The sequence below is a fragment of the Crocodylus siamensis genome, chromosome 1, assembly GCF_052110815.1.
Source record: "Crocodylus siamensis isolate JL-2025a chromosome 1, ASM5211081v1, whole genome shotgun sequence".
NCBI classification, from domain to species: domain Eukaryota; kingdom Metazoa; phylum Chordata; order Crocodylia; family Crocodylidae; genus Crocodylus; species Crocodylus siamensis.
This window is the reverse complement of record NC_143395.1, coordinates 160,256,346-160,275,016: the sequence shown is the minus strand read 5'-3', so window position 1 is coordinate 160,275,016 and position 18,671 is coordinate 160,256,346. Positions and strand designations below refer to the sequence as shown.

At 39.4% G+C, this 18,671-nt stretch overlaps 1 protein-coding gene across 7 annotated transcripts in view; it reads right to left on the bottom strand.

Moving 5' to 3' along the window:
• BABAM2 (BRISC and BRCA1 A complex member 2) overlaps positions 1 to 18,671 on the bottom strand; it is a 325,194-nt gene that overhangs the window by 88,958 nt on the left and 217,565 nt on the right. For all 7 annotated transcript variants that reach the window (XM_090046987.1, XM_090047005.1, XM_090046963.1 and 4 more), the window contains 3 exons: positions 6,267 to 6,366; positions 3,903 to 3,973; positions 1,870 to 1,952 (listed from right to left, as the gene is read on the bottom strand). In XM_090046987.1, the coding sequence (XP_089903113.1) occupies positions 1,870 to 1,952; positions 3,903 to 3,973; positions 6,267 to 6,366 (254 nt within the window). The remainder of the gene's footprint in view (positions 1 to 1,869; positions 1,953 to 3,902; positions 3,974 to 6,266; positions 6,367 to 18,671) is intronic.

Genomic DNA, 18,671 nt, shown 5'->3' with positions numbered 1-18,671 from the left:
GGACACAGGATTAGGATCAATGGCCTCAAGATGCAGCAGAGGAAATTTAGGTTGGAGATTAGCAGGAACTTTCTGAAAAATTTCAAGAGCATGGTGGACAGACACTTGGCTAGTTTAATCAGGGATCATCCTGCCTCGAGCAAGGGGTGGATGACCTTATGGAGGTCCCTTTCAGCCCTACTTTCCTATGATTCTAGAATCCTTGTAAGGAAGGAAAGGGCTGAAACGAGAGTGGAGAGTCTGATATTCAAAGGAAAGGAACATCCAGTGGCAGTGATCTGGTTTGCAATAGAATGTAATGGGGAAAAAAATGAGTGAAAGTAGAAAGAAACATTGATTTGTCCAACTAGTCCACCTTCACTGGTTTATACTGTATGTGTTACAGGCAGCTGAGAATAAATCCAGTTTCATATTTTCTGAAGTTTACAAGCAATAAGACCAGATGTATTCTGTAGAGACTAAAATTCAGAGTCACACATTTTAAGGGCAGAAGGGACCTCTGTGATCATATAGTTCACATGGACTTCTTGCGTATCACAAACCACAAGACTTCCCTGAATGACAGGTCTCTGTTTCTCCCCTTTAAAAACTCTATATTCAACAAGTTTCTTTTTAAAGATTACTATTGGTACTTCCATAGCAAAAATAGAGCAATGTTAATGGAAAAGAAAGAACATATCAATAATATTCCTGTATTAAGGAGCTAATATACACAATGCCTGAAACTGAAGCGCATTGTTTATCTTTCCTTTACACTAAGCAGAAGGAAAAAGAAGAAAAATGTACTGGTCAAAATTAAAAGGGGAAGGTAACCACATTTGTGAACATCAAATTCTTTCTGTATGTGTGTGCTGCTCACATTCGTACATTTAAATGCCAAAAGAAACAGTTACCATTGTCCAATCTAACCTGCATAATGCCAGCCACAGAACCTCCCCCAATAGTGTCTGCATAAAACTCCCAAATTTGTTTAAATGATAGCATATATTTTAGAAAAATATCCAGTCTTGATTTAAAGGCTTCCAGGGATACAGAATCCATCGCATCCTTAGGTGAGCTGTTCCTATAGTTAACAACTCTTCCTGCAAATCTGCACCTCATTTCTATTCTGAATTTGGCTAGTTGTAGCTTCAAATCATTGGCTCTCATCTCATCATATCTTTTTCTGCTGGATGGAACAGTTGTCAGCTATCAGAAATCTCTGCCTCCCAGAAAATCCTCATATACTGTGATCAAGTCATCTCAAATTCTATAGATGTTCTGTTGTGTCTCCATGATTTGTAAGTTTAGTTTAAAGTATTTGCTGATTTTAAGTTTGTTTGTATTAAGGCTATGCCACGTGTAAGGGTCTTAAGTGGAAATCAGACTCCTTCTATCTGGCCTATGGTCATCTCCAGGAATCACAGACGGAAAATCAAGCTACAGTCTGTTATAGTTGAAAAAGCAACAGTTTCTGTTCATCCACCTCAAAAATAAAACCACAAACCTTTATGGCTAGGTCTGTTAATTTGACATAAAAAAGCACATACATTTCTTGTTTCCTAACAAGCTACACATGAATTCAGGTACTCCTGGGTACTTACACTGCTGGACTGGTTGCTAGCATGTACTAATTACTGGCTCAAGATACCATAGCATTTTCCCAGAATTCCCCAAGTGATTTTATAAATCAGGTAATCTGCTTTATCTGCATTCATTCATCTCATTCTCAAAACAGTCAGGATTTTGTGTTTTCACATCAAAAATACATAAGCACTGAATAAAAATAGCCATAACTTTAAAACTGTTTCCTGTAATTGTATTTTTTCCCTTTTGAACTTTTATCTTCAAGAGGCTACACATATGTGCCTGCGACAAACAGCTACTCACTGTGGACAAGGAAGCAAAAATCTTTCCACATCAGTAGCAGAGTGAGTTTTGTGAATCCTTCTGCATCATATTCAACCACACCACTGTCAAAAAGAAACATGAAATAAGAACACAATATTTTTTACTAATATTCCTTACAATTAGGATTAAAATAAATGTCCAATATTTAATATACTGCCTAGTATTTTGTTCTATTTAAACACAGGAAAACATATAGCTCCTCTCATACTGAATAAACTTACTTATATCATATAGCCATCTTCAGTATAACCAAGACATATTTTAACATTATGACCATGGCAGTTCCATTAAAAAAAAAAAGAAGATTGGACATGTCTAGCCAAATCTAGCTGTATGTTACTCAAACATGGATTATTAACGACCTAGATGCATGGGTTTATAGATAAAATCTAAGACTTTATTGAAAAGCTAGGGATAAATAGCACAACGTTCACTATTAGTTTAGGAAAAGACTAAACTTGAAAATTCCTATATCCACAGCATAAAAATATATATTTTAAATTTAAGGAGAAGCTGGCAAATGGGCATTTTCCCTGAATCTGTGAAGAAAATAATCCAGCTGACAGCAAATTAATTTCTGTTTTCTTGATTCTTTATAATCATCCAGGCAAGGGACAGAAATTGCACATAAACCAGTGTAAGTGATTGGAAACTGGTTCAAATCTGTAACACAATCAAGTACAGTGCACATAAACTGCTTTCAAAATGGCTGAAATCAGTTTAAGATAAACCTAGATGGAAACAGTATCAGACTTAACTAATTTAGCTTAAATTGGTTTATTGAACTTTTGCCCCAGATTCAGTCCAGATTCAAGCCACCTGCTCCCGCAGACCAAGGAGGCATGCTTTAGCACCCCCAGCATCTGGCCTGGGCCACTGCATGCATGTGCCTGCATTTCCAGAACCAAAAGTGAATGTCTGTTCACTCGCTTACTGGTTCTATCTACGCAGCTCAGACTAACCTGCAAAGATTTAATTGGTTCAACCTCAGGCTTTTTGACTGTTTATACTTAGTCCCAGAGTAAGAAACTCATTTTTGCCAATCAAAATCAAATCACCACATTTGCTTTTTAAATATTTTTATATCACACAAACAATCTAATTGTCAAAGTAACATACACGGACCTAAAGTATGGTTTTATGAACATCTTTTTCCTTAGACACATCAATAACCCAAACCATACATGGGGGGAGGGACACAGCCTCTAAAAGCCCTTCACAGTATTAGAGCATGGCATCTAAAATGATCCAGCCAAATAGTTTTTACACTTTGCTGTGTGAGCCATGTATATATTTTGATCATAAACATTTTTTTTTTTACTTTGTAAACTCTGGGATGAGATCCCTAATGCCTGCATTCATGTGTAAATCACAGCAGAATTCTAGTGTAGCTCACTTTATTAGTGGGAAAATTAATTCTTTGTCTAATAACTATGTTATAAAGCCATGGTAAAAACATATGACAGGATTTTCTATAATAAATCTTGTATTGAATAATTCTCAAGGAAAAAAACAACATGTTTTTAATTAGGCCAGATCTCTAAAGTCTACATTAATTTCCTATTTGTACCTGGCTACAATTCAAGCCATGGGTATCAATTTAAAAAGTGGTACATGGCTTTGGTAAACGCTCTACTTAGGTGCTACTGTAAGCACTGGTGATGTTGCTTATAGCTGCTCTACATTCATCTATTGTGTGATGTACCGTCATGATGATGCTAATTCTGTAGTCACCTTATACAGAACTAAAGAAACTTCAATTGATTCAATGGTTTACTACCCACTCCTCATTTAGGTCTTTCCTGAGTCGAACAGGTTGGTGGCTGGCTTTTAAGAGGACTGCTCTGTAGCACCATCACTAAAAAAGCCTATGTGAATCTGACTGGGTATACGGCTAGATCTGGACTTATCCAGTAAAGTGAATTACATAAACCAAGGGCCATGAAATGAAGATAGTCCCTCCTATGTTTTTGCTACTGTTGCAAGAAACAATGCATTTAAAGATGACTTACGTTCCAAAATGACTCAGGAAAGCTGCAATATACTCTCTTCTCTTATGGTATCCCTGAATAACATATTGTACCTGCACAACAGAAATGGTTAAAAAAGCTTCAGTTATGAAGACATACCACAGATGACACTCCTCCCAAAGTATATTTTTTAGTTTTAGTGGAAAAATCTATTTACAAGATATTAATCATGTTGAAATGTACATGTAAACAACATGTCATCCTTAAATGCCTTTCAAACAAACAGTATGCAGGGATGCCTTCATTTAGCTTAAAAGGTGTTTAAGAGTCTACAGTATTAATATTTAACCATTCAAGGTAAGAAATGACAAAGAGAAGACAATGATCATATCCAAATGAAATGGTAGAAAGATCCCGATCCAACAAAACGTAACAGGCTGAATATGTTTCAGGGTTGTTGGTTGTAGCTACGTTGGTCTAAGGACATAGGCATGCAAGGTTCTTTGAATATGTGTGATATCTTTCGTCAGACCGACTGAAAAAATCTTCTTTGCAAGCTTTCGGGTACAAATGCCCTTCAGGCATAGGCAGAGACTGCTGGTGTTATGTGTTCTCTAATGTGTTCTTTTCTACCTTGGAGAACACATAACACCAGCAAAGTCTCCCTATGCCTGAAGAATGACATTTGTCCCAAAAGCTTGCAAGGAATGTTTTTTTTCCCCCCTAACTATTCAGTTGGTCTAATAAAGGATATCACATCTACCCCATAGAAGCTTGCCCACCTATGGGCTAAATAAGCATTTAAAAAGGATAACAAGATAACAATTAGTGAAATTTGGTCTGGACCATGATCTTGGGTGTCACCTGAAAGACAATCTCCTGTACCTCGTACCCTATGCTGTTTAACTGATTTCATGTTGATTCAAACAGGAGAGAGCCACATACTGAACAATAAACACCAGTTTTTGAAGCATTCTGTATTTTCCTTGAAAGTCTTCCCTATGAGCAGTTATGCATTCTAAATATGCTAATCTTGGAAGATCTGAGGCAAAATGAGTTGTCTTATTAATCTGAATGAGATCATTCACAGAGTAGAGTGATCAAGGTTTGAGCAATACTGGGACCAATACACCAAACAAGCTGAATGAGCATTCAGTTTCCAACTCATCATTTTCTGCACTTTTGGATGTCTCCATTTTTAATCATGCATATAAATCCACATCCACTTTTCAGAATGAAAACTAACTTTTTTAAAGCCTCTTTTCATGCTGAGTGAAAAAAATGAGTGGGAGAAAAATATATATTTTATTTTTGTTGGCTATGGTAACATTAGATTTCCTTGGCTTGCAACTGCTTGTACTGAATTATTTTAAATAACCTTGATAAAATCATTGCTGAGAGCTATGTTATACCTTCTCAGAGTAAAATAATTCTATTTATACAACAGACTTATTTCAGTTTATAAAAAAGTGCTTATTTTGAAGGCTTTGTGTGGGATCTAAAATGTTATTTTGGGAAAAGAAAAACATGATAAGTTTGCTTAAGTGACTTTGTTTTAAAAAAGGATAAAAACAGTCCTGTAGATTTTAAAAACAGAAAGTAATTTTAACAGAAAACCACAACAAAAACAACTCTAAAGATAGATTCCATTATAATTATGGAAATACGTTTTAAAGGAACCTTTCCTAAAAGACATTTGTTTTCCTCATTTAAACAAATAAAAAAATACAAAGAGTAAATGTATAGTAACCAGAATCCTGCATGTCTGGCTCTAAGTTGGTCTTCTAAGTTAAAGATTAAACTTAAATCATTTGAGAATTTTTCAAAATACTGTATCTTTATGAATAACCCTGTTCCCTTTTTTTTTTTTTGGCTGCAGCAGTAAGCCAATCAGAATACAGCTTTGCAGTAAAGGCAAGTTAAGTGGCTATTACTTTACTATATCAACATCCATTAGCGAAGATGATTCAGTCTATTTGGATGATTTATCATAGATAAACTTACTGTAAGAGGACCCTCTCTAACCTGCACAGAATCTCCAGTGATGAAAATGGTATAAAATCTTAAAGAGAGATTTGTCTTCCAGTAGAAAGATGTATTGACTATACGTTTGTATTTATATAGGAGAAGAACAGCAATATGTTGCAGTGACAATCCTAAATTATATCTTGATTCAGTAAGAAAGCCCATGCAATAGTTTCACCTCAACAGAAGTTCTGTCCTTGCAAATAAGAATTCAGTAGGATAGGTAGGTGCTTAATGTTTCTCAGCATCCAGTATAAGAAAGTATTACGTGAATTATATACATGAATCATTCAGTTTTAAAAACCCTCTGTCTCCAGAATGGTTTCTTAATGTGTTTTTAAAATTCAGTGGAACACCAAAAGAAAAGGGAACTAAACTCACCTTATTAGTTAGCAGCTGGCAGACTTGGGGTACATAGTCAATAAGGCAGCCACCACTTGGAAAGGCTGGGATGTGAAGGGCAGACGATCCTCCCAGAGCACTAGAATAATATATCACAATACATCAGATACTGGTGCTCTGGGACTTGCTTGTGATTCTTGTACTCTATCCTTTCTTAATCTTCAAAACATGCACAATACCAAGAAAATACTTTAGCATTGTTTACATTACCCACGACAATGTCATGCCATATTTAGTTGCATATCTCATGCACTTTTACACCTAAAATCAACCCCCCAAATTTGGGGTGCATGTCTTAAGCAGGAAGGCTGATTTTCTTGCCAGAATAGAAGCAACCCACTTTGATTTCTGCTTCATCCAGCAGCAGCAGTAGCATTTCTATTCAGGCAATTGATGGAGTCAATTGTCTTAATATCTCATTCTTCTTCGCTTCAGAGGTGTTAACAACCATCTCTCTTTTTTAATGGCCTCGATGTTCCATCGATCTAAACTTTCTTGAGACAATTTTGCTGCCTATTGGCTATTCCTGGTGTCTTTTCCTACTTCACAGCCCTACAAACAGTCTTTGGCTCCTTGCAAAATCATAGATCAGCCCATTGTGGTAGCAGCTAGAATTTCAGATTTTCCCGATGCAAAAAGGGGAAGGTGAGCTGAAGATTAGGCTCTGCCACTGTTCTATGCAACCGTAACCATGGAAAAATCCTTCATTATTCATTCTGCCTTCCTAAAAACAAGGCGTGTACCTTATTTTGGGACGTGTGTTATGTGAGAAGTAAGTAATGCAGTAAGTATTAGAGATATGAATTATAATGATAACCTGATACTATTGCTGACCTTACTGACAAGTGGACATGGATGGGTATGTCTATATAATTATCAAGGGGTATTCCCCAGGCCTCCCTTCACACAAGGGCCTGCAGACTATCCACACTAGAAACCCCTATGCAAACCCTCCCAAAAGCAATCCCTGAAGCTCACCTGAACATAAGGGCCAGAGGCTAAGCTTCTCTCTAGCTCCTCTCCCTCCCCAGCATGTTCATAACTCACTGAAGCAAATATAGGAAGTCAGCACTTCCTGTTTCTATTACCCATAATTACAGTCAAACGCAGAAGGAAAGACAAGAAGTTGGTGCGATTCCTAGAAGGGCTTTTTTTTTAATTTCCTATTTTGTTTTTCTAGGAATCAGTCTTCAGAATCAGGTATTCACCACCCTACTTCCCTCTAGGTCAGCTTTTTAACTGAATGTCATCCATCATTGAGCATGAAATCATCTGAATATAGATACCAATAAATATCAGAAGCTAGAATATAGTGATTCACTAAGCAGGAGCATTAAACTCACCCAGGGCCCTATGCTGGATCTGGATCATGGGGTTCCTCCCAGGTTGGATACCCAGGGCCAGTGCCTGCAACAGCAGTGCATCCAGTAGAGGTAGCAGTGAGGGTCTGAGGCTGGTGGTCAAGCAGCAGAGGAGCCAAACTGTTGTGACAATCATCTGGGCATGTTGGGGCTCTGCTGCTGCTACTTGGCCCTGCCACTGCTTCTCTCAGACCCTTGAAGCAGCTGCCACTTGTCCAACTACTGGAGCCCTCATTCACACCCCTGCCAGCAATGGCCATGACCAGTGAGGCCCAAAACCCTCAAACTCTGTGGCAGACAATACTTTTTTTTGTCAGCCCCCCCGCAACTTCTGGTAGCCTGTCAGTAGGCTAGTGGGTCAGAAAGAACAGTTTCACAAGCTGGACTCAGCCTGCAGCCATATGTTGGACAGCCTAGCACTAAAGGAACATTGAGCTATGCCTGTGTTTCCCAACCTCTTCCAGCCCAAGGCACATTTATATTAATAAACATTTTCCGCAGCACACCTGTTAAGGTATTCCCCATCCTCATATCTATTGCAGCTCCTTGCCATGGCAAAATTCGGTGGTGCACCTGTTCATTTCTGATGGCACACTGGTTGGGAAATACTGCTACCCTAATTTATTAACAGACCTTTCTTGTACCAGTAAAATTTGAGGTGGGGCTGTAATTGTCAGCTTTAAATCTGTGGCTTCTTCAGCCAGCAAGCCCCAAAGCACTGCTTGTTCAAAGCTGTTCATTACCTTGTACACTCAGGTACAGGAAACAACTTCTCCTCTCAGTGACAAAGAACAGAAAAGCTTCTCATTATTTGTTACCATGCTAAACAGACATGAATTGAATCACTCTCAAAACACTGAGGACCTAGCTACATGAAATTGAATGAAACTGGAAAAAAGCTAAGATGTAACTTTGTGTCCTCATGTTCACATGTTACTCTCACAAAAACAGTGTAACTGGTTAGGATTGGATAGATTTTCCCTATAAAACAAGGTCTTTAGTTTATAAAGAGATCTAGATATCTTTCAACAGATTCATGGTAATGTCCACCTTTGTGAGAGGTAGGAGCTTCTACACTTGTAGGTCCTTTTGAAGGACTGGAGCCTACACAAAAACAAATTCTTAAAATCAGACATTACTGAAATCTGTTAGTGAATCGAAACAGTCTGGATTCAGCAGATGGTTCAGCACATGGAACAGTGCTCTGGGTCTGGACTTTGCAGATGCAATGATGAATGAGAAAAAGACTAGACCACAGCTACACAAAAAAAATGAAAAAAAAAATCCCTCTTCTCTATGCAGCAATCAGATTAGGACTGAATTTTCTGACTCCAGCTTCATTTTCTTTCTTTCTTGGCTGGTATCCACTCACCTTTAAGTAGGGCCTGGTTTAAATCATGATTTTGTATTTTTTGTAAAAATCACAAAATTGAGGGATTTTCATGAGAAATGCAGTTTGCAACAAAATGCCATGATACAGCCGCTTGCTGAGGAGTTCCCCAGCAAGTGGCCAGATTGTGGCATTTTGCTGCAGCAAGAAGGCTGCTGCAGGCGGCAACCATGGACCTGGCACTGGAAGAAAAGGATCTCCAAGCTCCAGCCCCATGATTGTGGACCTGGTGCTGGTAGGTAAAGGGTCTCCCACTGCTGGTCCCACGGTCGTGGAGCTAGCGCTGGTACATAAAGATATCCCAGCTGAAGCCCCACAACTACAGAGCTCGAGCTGGGAGACAAGGGTTTCTCAGTACTGGCCCACAGTGCGAGCTGGTGCGACTCCTTGCTTAAAGGACCTGGGGAGCTTGTTCTCCACCCAGCTCTGTGCTGCTGCATACACGAGGCAGGGGCTGGGAACCGTCCTGGTCAGGGGCAGGTCCGGGCCCCAGGCACCAATCAGGTGATCAAGGCATGGGGCTTGGAAAGAGCTTCAGGAGTGGGGTAGGTCCCAGCCCCCTGTCCCTTTCTGCCGGTGGGATAGCTAGCAGGGAGCTAGCTGCTAGCTGCCCCACCAGCAGATCAATGCAGGAGGCTGAGACCTGCCCCTCCCCTGCAGCTCTTTTCAAGTCCCCTGCCCCTGATTGAGAAGCCAGGGCCAGGAGCTCCCTGTTGCGAGGGCAGGGGGACATTGTCCCTACCCCGGCAGCCCCTGGAGATAAGGTGCTCCTGTTTCCTTGCCTGTGTAAATGCCTGTCCAGGAGCGCTTACTCACAAGTAAACTGATCCCAGATCAAATCATGTGTAGACATGCCCACTGTGGAGAAAAAGGATGTAATTTGGTCAGTTACAGATGTTCAAAGACAGAAGTGAATCCTAATCTATTACTAGGCTATCATATGCCTAGTCTAGTATCCGAATGGTGTTTTAACTTAGAACCTTTACTACTTTGAGGTTAGATAGATGAAACAGGGGACCAAAGACTGGAAGGAATCTCCCAGGTCACTGAATCCAGTCCCCTGCTGTTGCGAAGTAATAATTTAATCTAGAAAGGTTTACAAGAACATTCTTTTCAGCTCCTCTCTCAAGCTGGATTTAAAAACAAGCAAACCTTGCACTGTACCATAGAAAGAGAGCAATGCTTGAAATATTACAGCAGGTTCTGACCCTTGTTTAAAAATGCTAAAGATGAGGCGTTGACAAGTTTGTAATGTCCTCTCCATATTTATACAAATATATCCAGAGAACACTCCCAGTTATTTGTAAGGAAGAGTACTGCCCATTCCAGGCCTCCTTTTGCCTCAGTTGCACCCAAGACCAAGACTCCTCAGCCATGAGATTCCACTGAAGGTGGTCCAATTATTGGAAAGGAAATCACAGATTTTTCTTTTCATCTGAATAGCAGACATGGCTTCAAGAGTCACAGGAGCACAAAGGCTTCCAGCTTCCAAATGATTATTTGAAATTTGTGATTAAGGATTTGTCTATATGAGAAAGCTTTGCTGTTTGTGAGCAGCTACACAGACTCCTACTGTAAATGCAGTTACACTACTGTGGAAGTACTTAGACCAAAAGAAACTATTCCATTTTGGAACTGATATAAATTATGGCATTATAAGGCATATTTACACTGGTATAAGTGCATCTACTTTATGAATGATGGCAGTATTACTACACCAACTAAAAACAAGTCATAGCGCCTAACAGAATTTATAAAAACAGATTATTTAAAATACAATTACTTCGCTAAAAAAAAGTTTAAAAAGATAGTTGAATTTCTTTAAGCCTAAACTTATGAACACCCTTAAAACATTAAAAAATATACTGAATCCATAAGCCTATATCAAAAACTTTAAGATAGAAGCTGGGTGCTTTTCTGTAAAAAGAAAGAATCAGGGGAAACGCATCTAACTTTTGAATAATGCTTTATGAAAATGCTGTAATCCATTATGAATTCTATTAAGGACTTGATACTGTGGAGAGGCACAGGTGACGTACTGTTAGGTGCAAGAATCTAACTAAATAATGACAGGCTTAGGACCCAGCCTCTGACCTTAGGAAACACCATTATGTATTTCATCAGCATTACATTCCAATTATCATTCTAATACAGCTGCTTGACACAAATCATGAGCAAAAACTTAAGTATCTAGTAAATGAACAATATATCACTTGCCTTTTTCAAATATACTAAAAATGTATATATAATGAATAATGTGGAAATAGTGAGCAATATAATTGCTTTTATAAAAGTCTATAGTTAAAGTATAAAGGCTCAAGTGTAGGGGCTCTTAATAGTTGAACTATGAGTTTCAATGACTATATATCACCCAATGAGAAAACAAACATTATCTAGAAAATCAGTGAACTACAAATGAAGAAGTTGATTAAAATTGCTAACATAAAGTAAGACATTCTCTCTGATGATTTAAATCACCATGACTTAAATCAGTCCACCTTGATTGTAACCAACACAGTTGGACCAGTATAACTTTTCTAATGTAGACAAGCCTAAAATGTTCTAGGAAGACCAAAGCCAGCTTAAAATCATGTCCAGAAGGCTAACCACCCAAACTGTGGGTATATCTACACGTGCTATTAAAGTGACATGATAAACTCTGGCACAGTTCATGCTGGACAAAACTGCTCCCAGGTCCAGTATTTACATACAAGCCCAGGACCGCAGCAGTTTGAATAGAGGTGGAGCAGCCCCAGACTAGCAGGGGGCACTGGAGGTCATTCCTGGGTTCTGGGTGGCAGTGTCAGATGGTGGAGAGGCTGCCTGGGGTGCGAATGTGCTACTGTCCAGGGCTGGGTGGCAGGTAGCTCATGTACTTTAGCATCCTTATGCCCTAGCCAGCCCCCGTCAGTCTACACATGCTTTCTGGTGGATCAAGTTACTCTGGTATACCCTCGCCATTCTCGTATCCCCCACAAATGGCAAAATCTGCAAATAAGGCACTGCATTCATGAACTTCATGAATGTAGTGCCCCCAGCGGCTGGGGGGGGGGGGCGTGGTGACAGTGGGAATGTGGTGGCGGCAGCAGGAGCCTGGCGGCAGCAAGTGCAAAGTTCCCGAGGAGCTCCTTTAAGTGTATTTAAGATGTGGGTTCAGGATTCACAAATATTTGAAACTGCAAATGCCAAACCTGCGAATAGGAAGGGTTTCCTGTACTGTCTCCAACAGTACTATGCTACAGAGGAGTTAATTACTTTACTGCACCCTAATACTGGTGCACATATAGACTGTGACGCTTTACTGTGGAGCTAATTAGTCAACTGCAATAAAGCACACATGTACATGCACTCTGTGAAGACCAATGTGGAAGGCAGAAGAGACATTTGCTATTAATGTAAAGCTGCTCAGTCCATCTGAAAAACACCCTTTCCTTATTGTTTCTCAAGGCAGAAGGCAAGGCGTGGTGGCAACTTAGGGTGCCTATACATGTGTGGGACATTTGATTAATTGATTCTGCTGGAGCCTTCTAATTAGATCGGTCCAGCAGTCTCACTGTCCCTGCATTTCAAAATGGTGGTGGGGGTGCTTTAACTAAAGCTCATTGAATGAGCTTTACTTACGGCACCCCCACTGCCATTTTGAAGTGTGGGACATTGAGTACACAAGACACTATGGACATTTTAATCAGAGCAGCTCCTGAGAGCCACTCTAATTTAAACGCCCTCCCACCCCTGCTCTGGAGCACAAGTATAGATACCTTTGGAGATTACTTGTTCAGAGAGGCATCAGCTTTCATAGGAGAAAGTCTACTTCATCAGATATGATAAATGGATTTGCAGTGAGCAGAGGTACTAAATAGAAAGGTATAAAGTCATTTAAATACAACGTACAGAGAAAAGGGGAGGAAAAATATGTTTCTATTCACCGTAAAGAGCTCTTACAACTATTTCCTTTAATTGCTACTCTGGTGATTTCAAATAGGAGAAGAGAATGTAGTTTGGTTATATTTTTCACTTGCACTTGTGGAAAGATATTATAAAAACTCCCTTAGAAAATGCAATCTATTAAGTATATTTGACACATTTTAAGACTGAATTTTTCACATCTTATTGGAAACTTAAAATTAATTTTTAATTGTGCACCAAATGTACACTGCAGGAGTGAACAGATGGGGTAAGCAGGGAGCAAGGGGACCAGCACAGGCATGAAAGGGTAGGCTGCAGGTCCCCTGCCTCCCCATGGTCTCCCACACACTCCCCCTGGCCATGTGCCTCCTCTCCTGACAAATAAGCTATTCTAGCCCTGTGCAGGCAAAGGCTCAGCTCTGGCTTCAGCCTGGGGCATGAGGTCAAAGCCAGAGCTGAGCTACCACTTGTCCCCAGCAGGTAGTCAAATCCAAGACAAGGCTCCCCATTCCCCACCCCCGTGCACTGACTGGGGAAAAAACTCATCTTAGATTTGAGTGAATACAGTAATTCAGATAAATACACAACATTTTGAAAGAACTGGATAAATTAAACATTTAAAGTTGTCAGGGTTTTTTGACAAAGGAATACTTTCTGAAATTTTTCTACAAATTAAACGACAAATAAAAATTAGGCTAAAAAGTTATTTTTGGCAGTATCTACAAATGCATTAATGTACACAAACAAGGTTCTTTGGGTAAATTTGATATCTTATTAGATCAACCAAAATTGTTGGAAAAATTTTTCTTTGCAAGCTTTTAGGTAAAAACACCCTTCTCTTCAGGCCAAGGAAGTGTCTGCAGTTGATCTCTGTTCTTCCTGGATAGAACAGAAGCCAGGGGCCAGTATGCAGCAGTCAGTGAAAATGCAAACTGAGGCAGTTAATGGGCAAGAAACAGGTGGGGGTGGAGGAAGGAAATGTAGACCTGGTGATAAGAATATAGCTGGTAAATACTAGAGAGGTTATTTGGGGTATCAGATGTCAGGCAGGTTATAATGCGTCATAAATCCAATGTCTATATTTAGTGAAGAATAAGCTCATATGTCCCAAACACACACTTACTGATCAACTTCTGGAAATATTCAAATATCTAACTCACTAGGCTTTACAGTTTGGCATGTAACACAAAACTACCCATTTACTTAGGACTAAATCATTCTTTGGTGATTTTGCCCATAGCAAGGGGCCATGTGGTATGCAGCTGAGAAGCAGATGAGAAGGGATATTGTGACTGAGGGAATCACAATCTTCTTCTTGGTCTCCCTGCTGTCACACTGAATATAGCCCTGCTGACTTGTATAAATATTCGTTTCAATGGTCCTAAGATGAAATAATTTTTTAGGAAATAAACTGTAATGTACTTAGTGGGACTTATTGTAGCCAATCCCTGTGATGACTAAGATGTCTGACCCATTTGCGGTCAAGGCTTCACCATTTTTCCTCTGCCTCTGTATGTGAAGGGTTACACACTGACTTTCGTCAGCATAGTCTCCCCAGCACACAAGACACAATGGTGCAAAGGAATAAAAGGTCCTTCGTCCCTTCTGTGCAGATGAACATAAATAAAAGGTCCTTTGCCTCTTCTACTTCTTTGCAACAGCATGCAACATCAGTCATGGCCTGGCTCTTAGGGAATACAAGCAAAAAAGACTTGGAATTCAGATGATCACACAATGAATGCAGCAATCTGCAATATAGACAAGCCATATGATCACTGAGCATGTAAGCCTCAAACAGATTAATGTTAACATCATCATTTTTTTTTTTTTTTTTACAGGTCCGTAGTACAAATTAATATGAAATGATTTGTGCTTGACATATAAAGAGAAAAGAAGAGAGTAAAACATGTCCTGCAGTTGCTCAAGAATCAATTTTAGGAAGATCATAAAAAAAAAAAATCACATTTCTTAAATTTAATTTATTAAGGTATATTATTCCATTTGGATCAGAAAATCAGTATGAAAAGTCTTGATGCATGTCCCTGATTTAATTAGTAGCATGGAGATTATCTTTATATATCAGAAGGCTGAAATAGAGCAAGAAAGAAAGAACAATGCTTGTTAAACATGATCTTAAAGAATAATACGTGGATGGTTAAAGATGTGGAATAGCTTAGTGAAATGGAAGAGTAATTTCTAAATTAGTTCAAGAGAAAAATAATTAAAATTAAATATAAAGAAAAATAAATTAAATATATATCAAACAGATAGGACTTGCATAGTCATGGGTATATAAATCACGAATTTACGTGCAATCAAGACATGCCTTGCGTGTTTACAAGCATGCAAAGCACATCTTAACACTGACTCAAAATAAGGCAATTTATTCTCTTTCTTTAATCAGAATATGTCTGTAAACTGAACTAATCTTTTAGTTTTAATATAGTATTGACAGAGAACAAGTAATTTAAAAGCTAGAGGTGTTCAAAATACTGTCGGGAAAAGTGAAAATGAGACCGTTGGAAAGACCTAACAGAAAGAGAGGTGGGGATGCAGAAGCACTATGTTACAGAGTATCAACTGTGTTTCTTTCTGCTACCCTGATAAGAATACACATACAATACAACATACAGTTACGAGTTTCAGAAAGATGTAGACAAATTGGCATAAATTCAGAGTAACTTAATCATTAAAATCCTGGTAGGTTTGATGCATAAGGAAAAAATAAATAAAAATATAAATACATTCACCTTCATGTTAGGGGTTTATAACTGAATGCTGGCTCTACACCCTGATGACAGGAAGTGATTTAGGTGGTCTGATAGGTACTATTAGAGGAATATGGGAAAAGTATAAAAGGGACAATGGAATGAAAAGAAAATCTAGAAAAAACAGTAACAAGAATGACTGACAGAACTGCACAAGAGCCTCCCATGGAATATGGCATATGTCCTTTTAATTGCAACATTTAAAGCAAACCCAGACAAACATTAAAAATACAGTGAGAAGAACAATCCTGTATGAAGATTGCCAAGGGGACGCACAAGATGACTACAGGTCTTTTCAACCTCTCTCACAAATGATTTAGCTCAGACTCTCAATGAAAGACTTGGACTGTGAGATATTTAAGCTTTCACTGAAAGTTTAAGAGGACACTTACTCCAGTGGTTACATAATGCACTAGTTTTGGAGTCAGGGCCTTGTACTTAATTTCAACAGAAACTATCCAAAGTCACACTGAATAGTCCTGCTGACTCATATAAATATCCGTTTCAATGGGTAATTTTTTAACAGGATTACAAGAGGCTGACATTATACTGTTTCTGCTGAATGATCTCAAGTGACCTCATTACTGCATGAAAATAAACACTGTAAGTAGTTGCGAAAGTCTAAATGGAGAAAAGGAAGCAGTATAAATGTATTTTTGGAATTGACTGTAATAATTATTACTAGTTCCATGAAGTCTGAAAGACAAATCAACTCAGTCTCTGGATTCTGCTATGAAGAATGCATCTCTAGTACGTCATCAAGTCCTCTCATACATTCTTACTTGGGCTCTGTATGCCTGACTTTCCCAAGCACAGTGAGACCTTTCCAGCTTCCTATGAGATCCCAGCATAAATGGACTGAAAATGTCATGTACTGGATGTGGGGGGAAAGGCTGGGAACCAAAAACAAAAAAAGGCCAGTCCTTCTCAGAAGTGCAGGGTAGGGGAGATCAAGGGTTTATGACAAGGGAAACCAACTGTGATTTGTTCCTCCCAAGAACAAGTTCTAGTGCAGCTTCCCAGCAGCCACAAATCCTCTGTCTTTCCTGGCACAGTGTGCCTGGACTACTCTAAAAATGAGCCAGTTTCCCAATGACTCATCAGGAGATTACCTATGCTTCTAAAAATTAACTGAAGAGAACAATAGTGAATATTAACTCAAACTGTTGCTTGGGCTTAGACTAGAATGGCATGCTGCCATGAGGGGTCTCAGGTCTGGAGCTCAGCATAGGTGGGGAGTCTGCTTACTCCAGCAGACAGAGACAGATGAAGCATATTGCTTTCAAGCACTCTCCTTTGGTTGTTTTATGAAAACATTTAAACAGAAAGTGAATTTAAGCCCCAGCTGCAGAGCAGGTTATCACTAGGCAGGGGCTTTAACAGTAGGTCCCTTCCATGGAAAAGAGAATGGAATCCTGGTACAATCACCCATTTTTGAAAAGAGACAGACTGCACAAATGTACTGATTTCCTTGGAAGGTAAAAAGGAGCAGGGCTCTGACTGAACATACACGCTCGTTCTTTGGGGCTAGGCCAGAAAGTTGTTTGCCAAGTGGTTGAACAAAATAATACATTGTTTCACACTTGGCCATCTCTGGCCATTTTATAAATATTAAATAAATAAGCCTCACAACAGTTCTGTGAGATAATTATCTGTTTTACAGGTGGGGAACAAAGAAAAGCAAAGTGACTCGTTCAATGCCACATAAAATGTGTCCAACTGAGCTGAAAAATGAACCAAGGAATTTCAAGGAAGTCCAGTGCCCAACTATTGGAGACTTTCAAAGCCTGATCATATTTAATGGTATGAGGTAAGATAGGAACGGGACAAGAGCTTCCTGGGATATGAGAAATGTATTACGAGAAACTTCTCTTATTTGCTAAATCAGTCCAAGATAAGGCTTCCTAGACTCTAGAGCTAGTTTTCTCATAACTGCTCAATAGATAAAAGTTCTTATGCTCAAAGAACTCCCTGTGGCAGTCAAGGGATTAGGGCTACACTGTCATAAAGAAAAAGATCCAGACAGATAGTCTTTGAAAAAAGGACCAGTGTGAGGGACACCCAAACATTTATCCGGTTTGAGCATTTCTTGTATGAAGGTCATAGGAAGTGGCTCTTCTACTCTATACAGCTCTGGAGAGCCTTCAGCTGGAGTACTATGTCCAGTTTTAGACACCACATTTTAAGAAGAATGAAGAAAATCTGGAAAGGATCCAGAATGAAGTGATGAAGATGATAAAGCAACTGGAATGCAAGCCATATGAGAAGGCTGAAGGAACAATGTAGTTTAGTTTGGAGAAACAGGATTGGGTACATCTATACGTGTGCTTTACTGCAGAGCTGATTAATTAGTTCCACAGTAAAGCATCACTGTTTACATGTGTACCTGTATTAGGGGGCTGTAAATTAACTAACTCCACTGTAGGATAGTACTGCCTGGGACAAAGCTGGGACACTGTAGCACCCTTGTGCCCCAGTTAGCCCTTCTGCAGCATGCTGAGCTGAGGGGAAGCAGCCCTGGCTGGCAAGCTGACCACACCCCGCCAGGTGCTCTGCCAGCCCAGGGCTGCTCCATCCCGGTGCACCAGAGTTTATTGCCACATAATAATTGCACATGTAGATGCATCCATTAAGGAGGGACATGACAGCAGTTTCAAATATTTCGTAAGGCTGCCATAGGGACGACTCTGAAGAAATGCATTCTTGCTACATAGGGCAGGACACAAGGCAACACACTTAAGCTACAGCAAAGCAAACTTAAATTAAATATCTTGGAAAATATTCCTAACTGTAAAAACCACAGGACAATGGAACAAGCTGCCTAGAGAAGTTGTGCACTATCCTACAGTCTATGATGCTTTAGGGACAGTGAATCTTGCATTTGGACAGGGACTTGGGCTAGGTGACTTTCAGGGTAGAAATAGATGTCTCCAAATAAAGCACATCAGCTGTGCTGGGA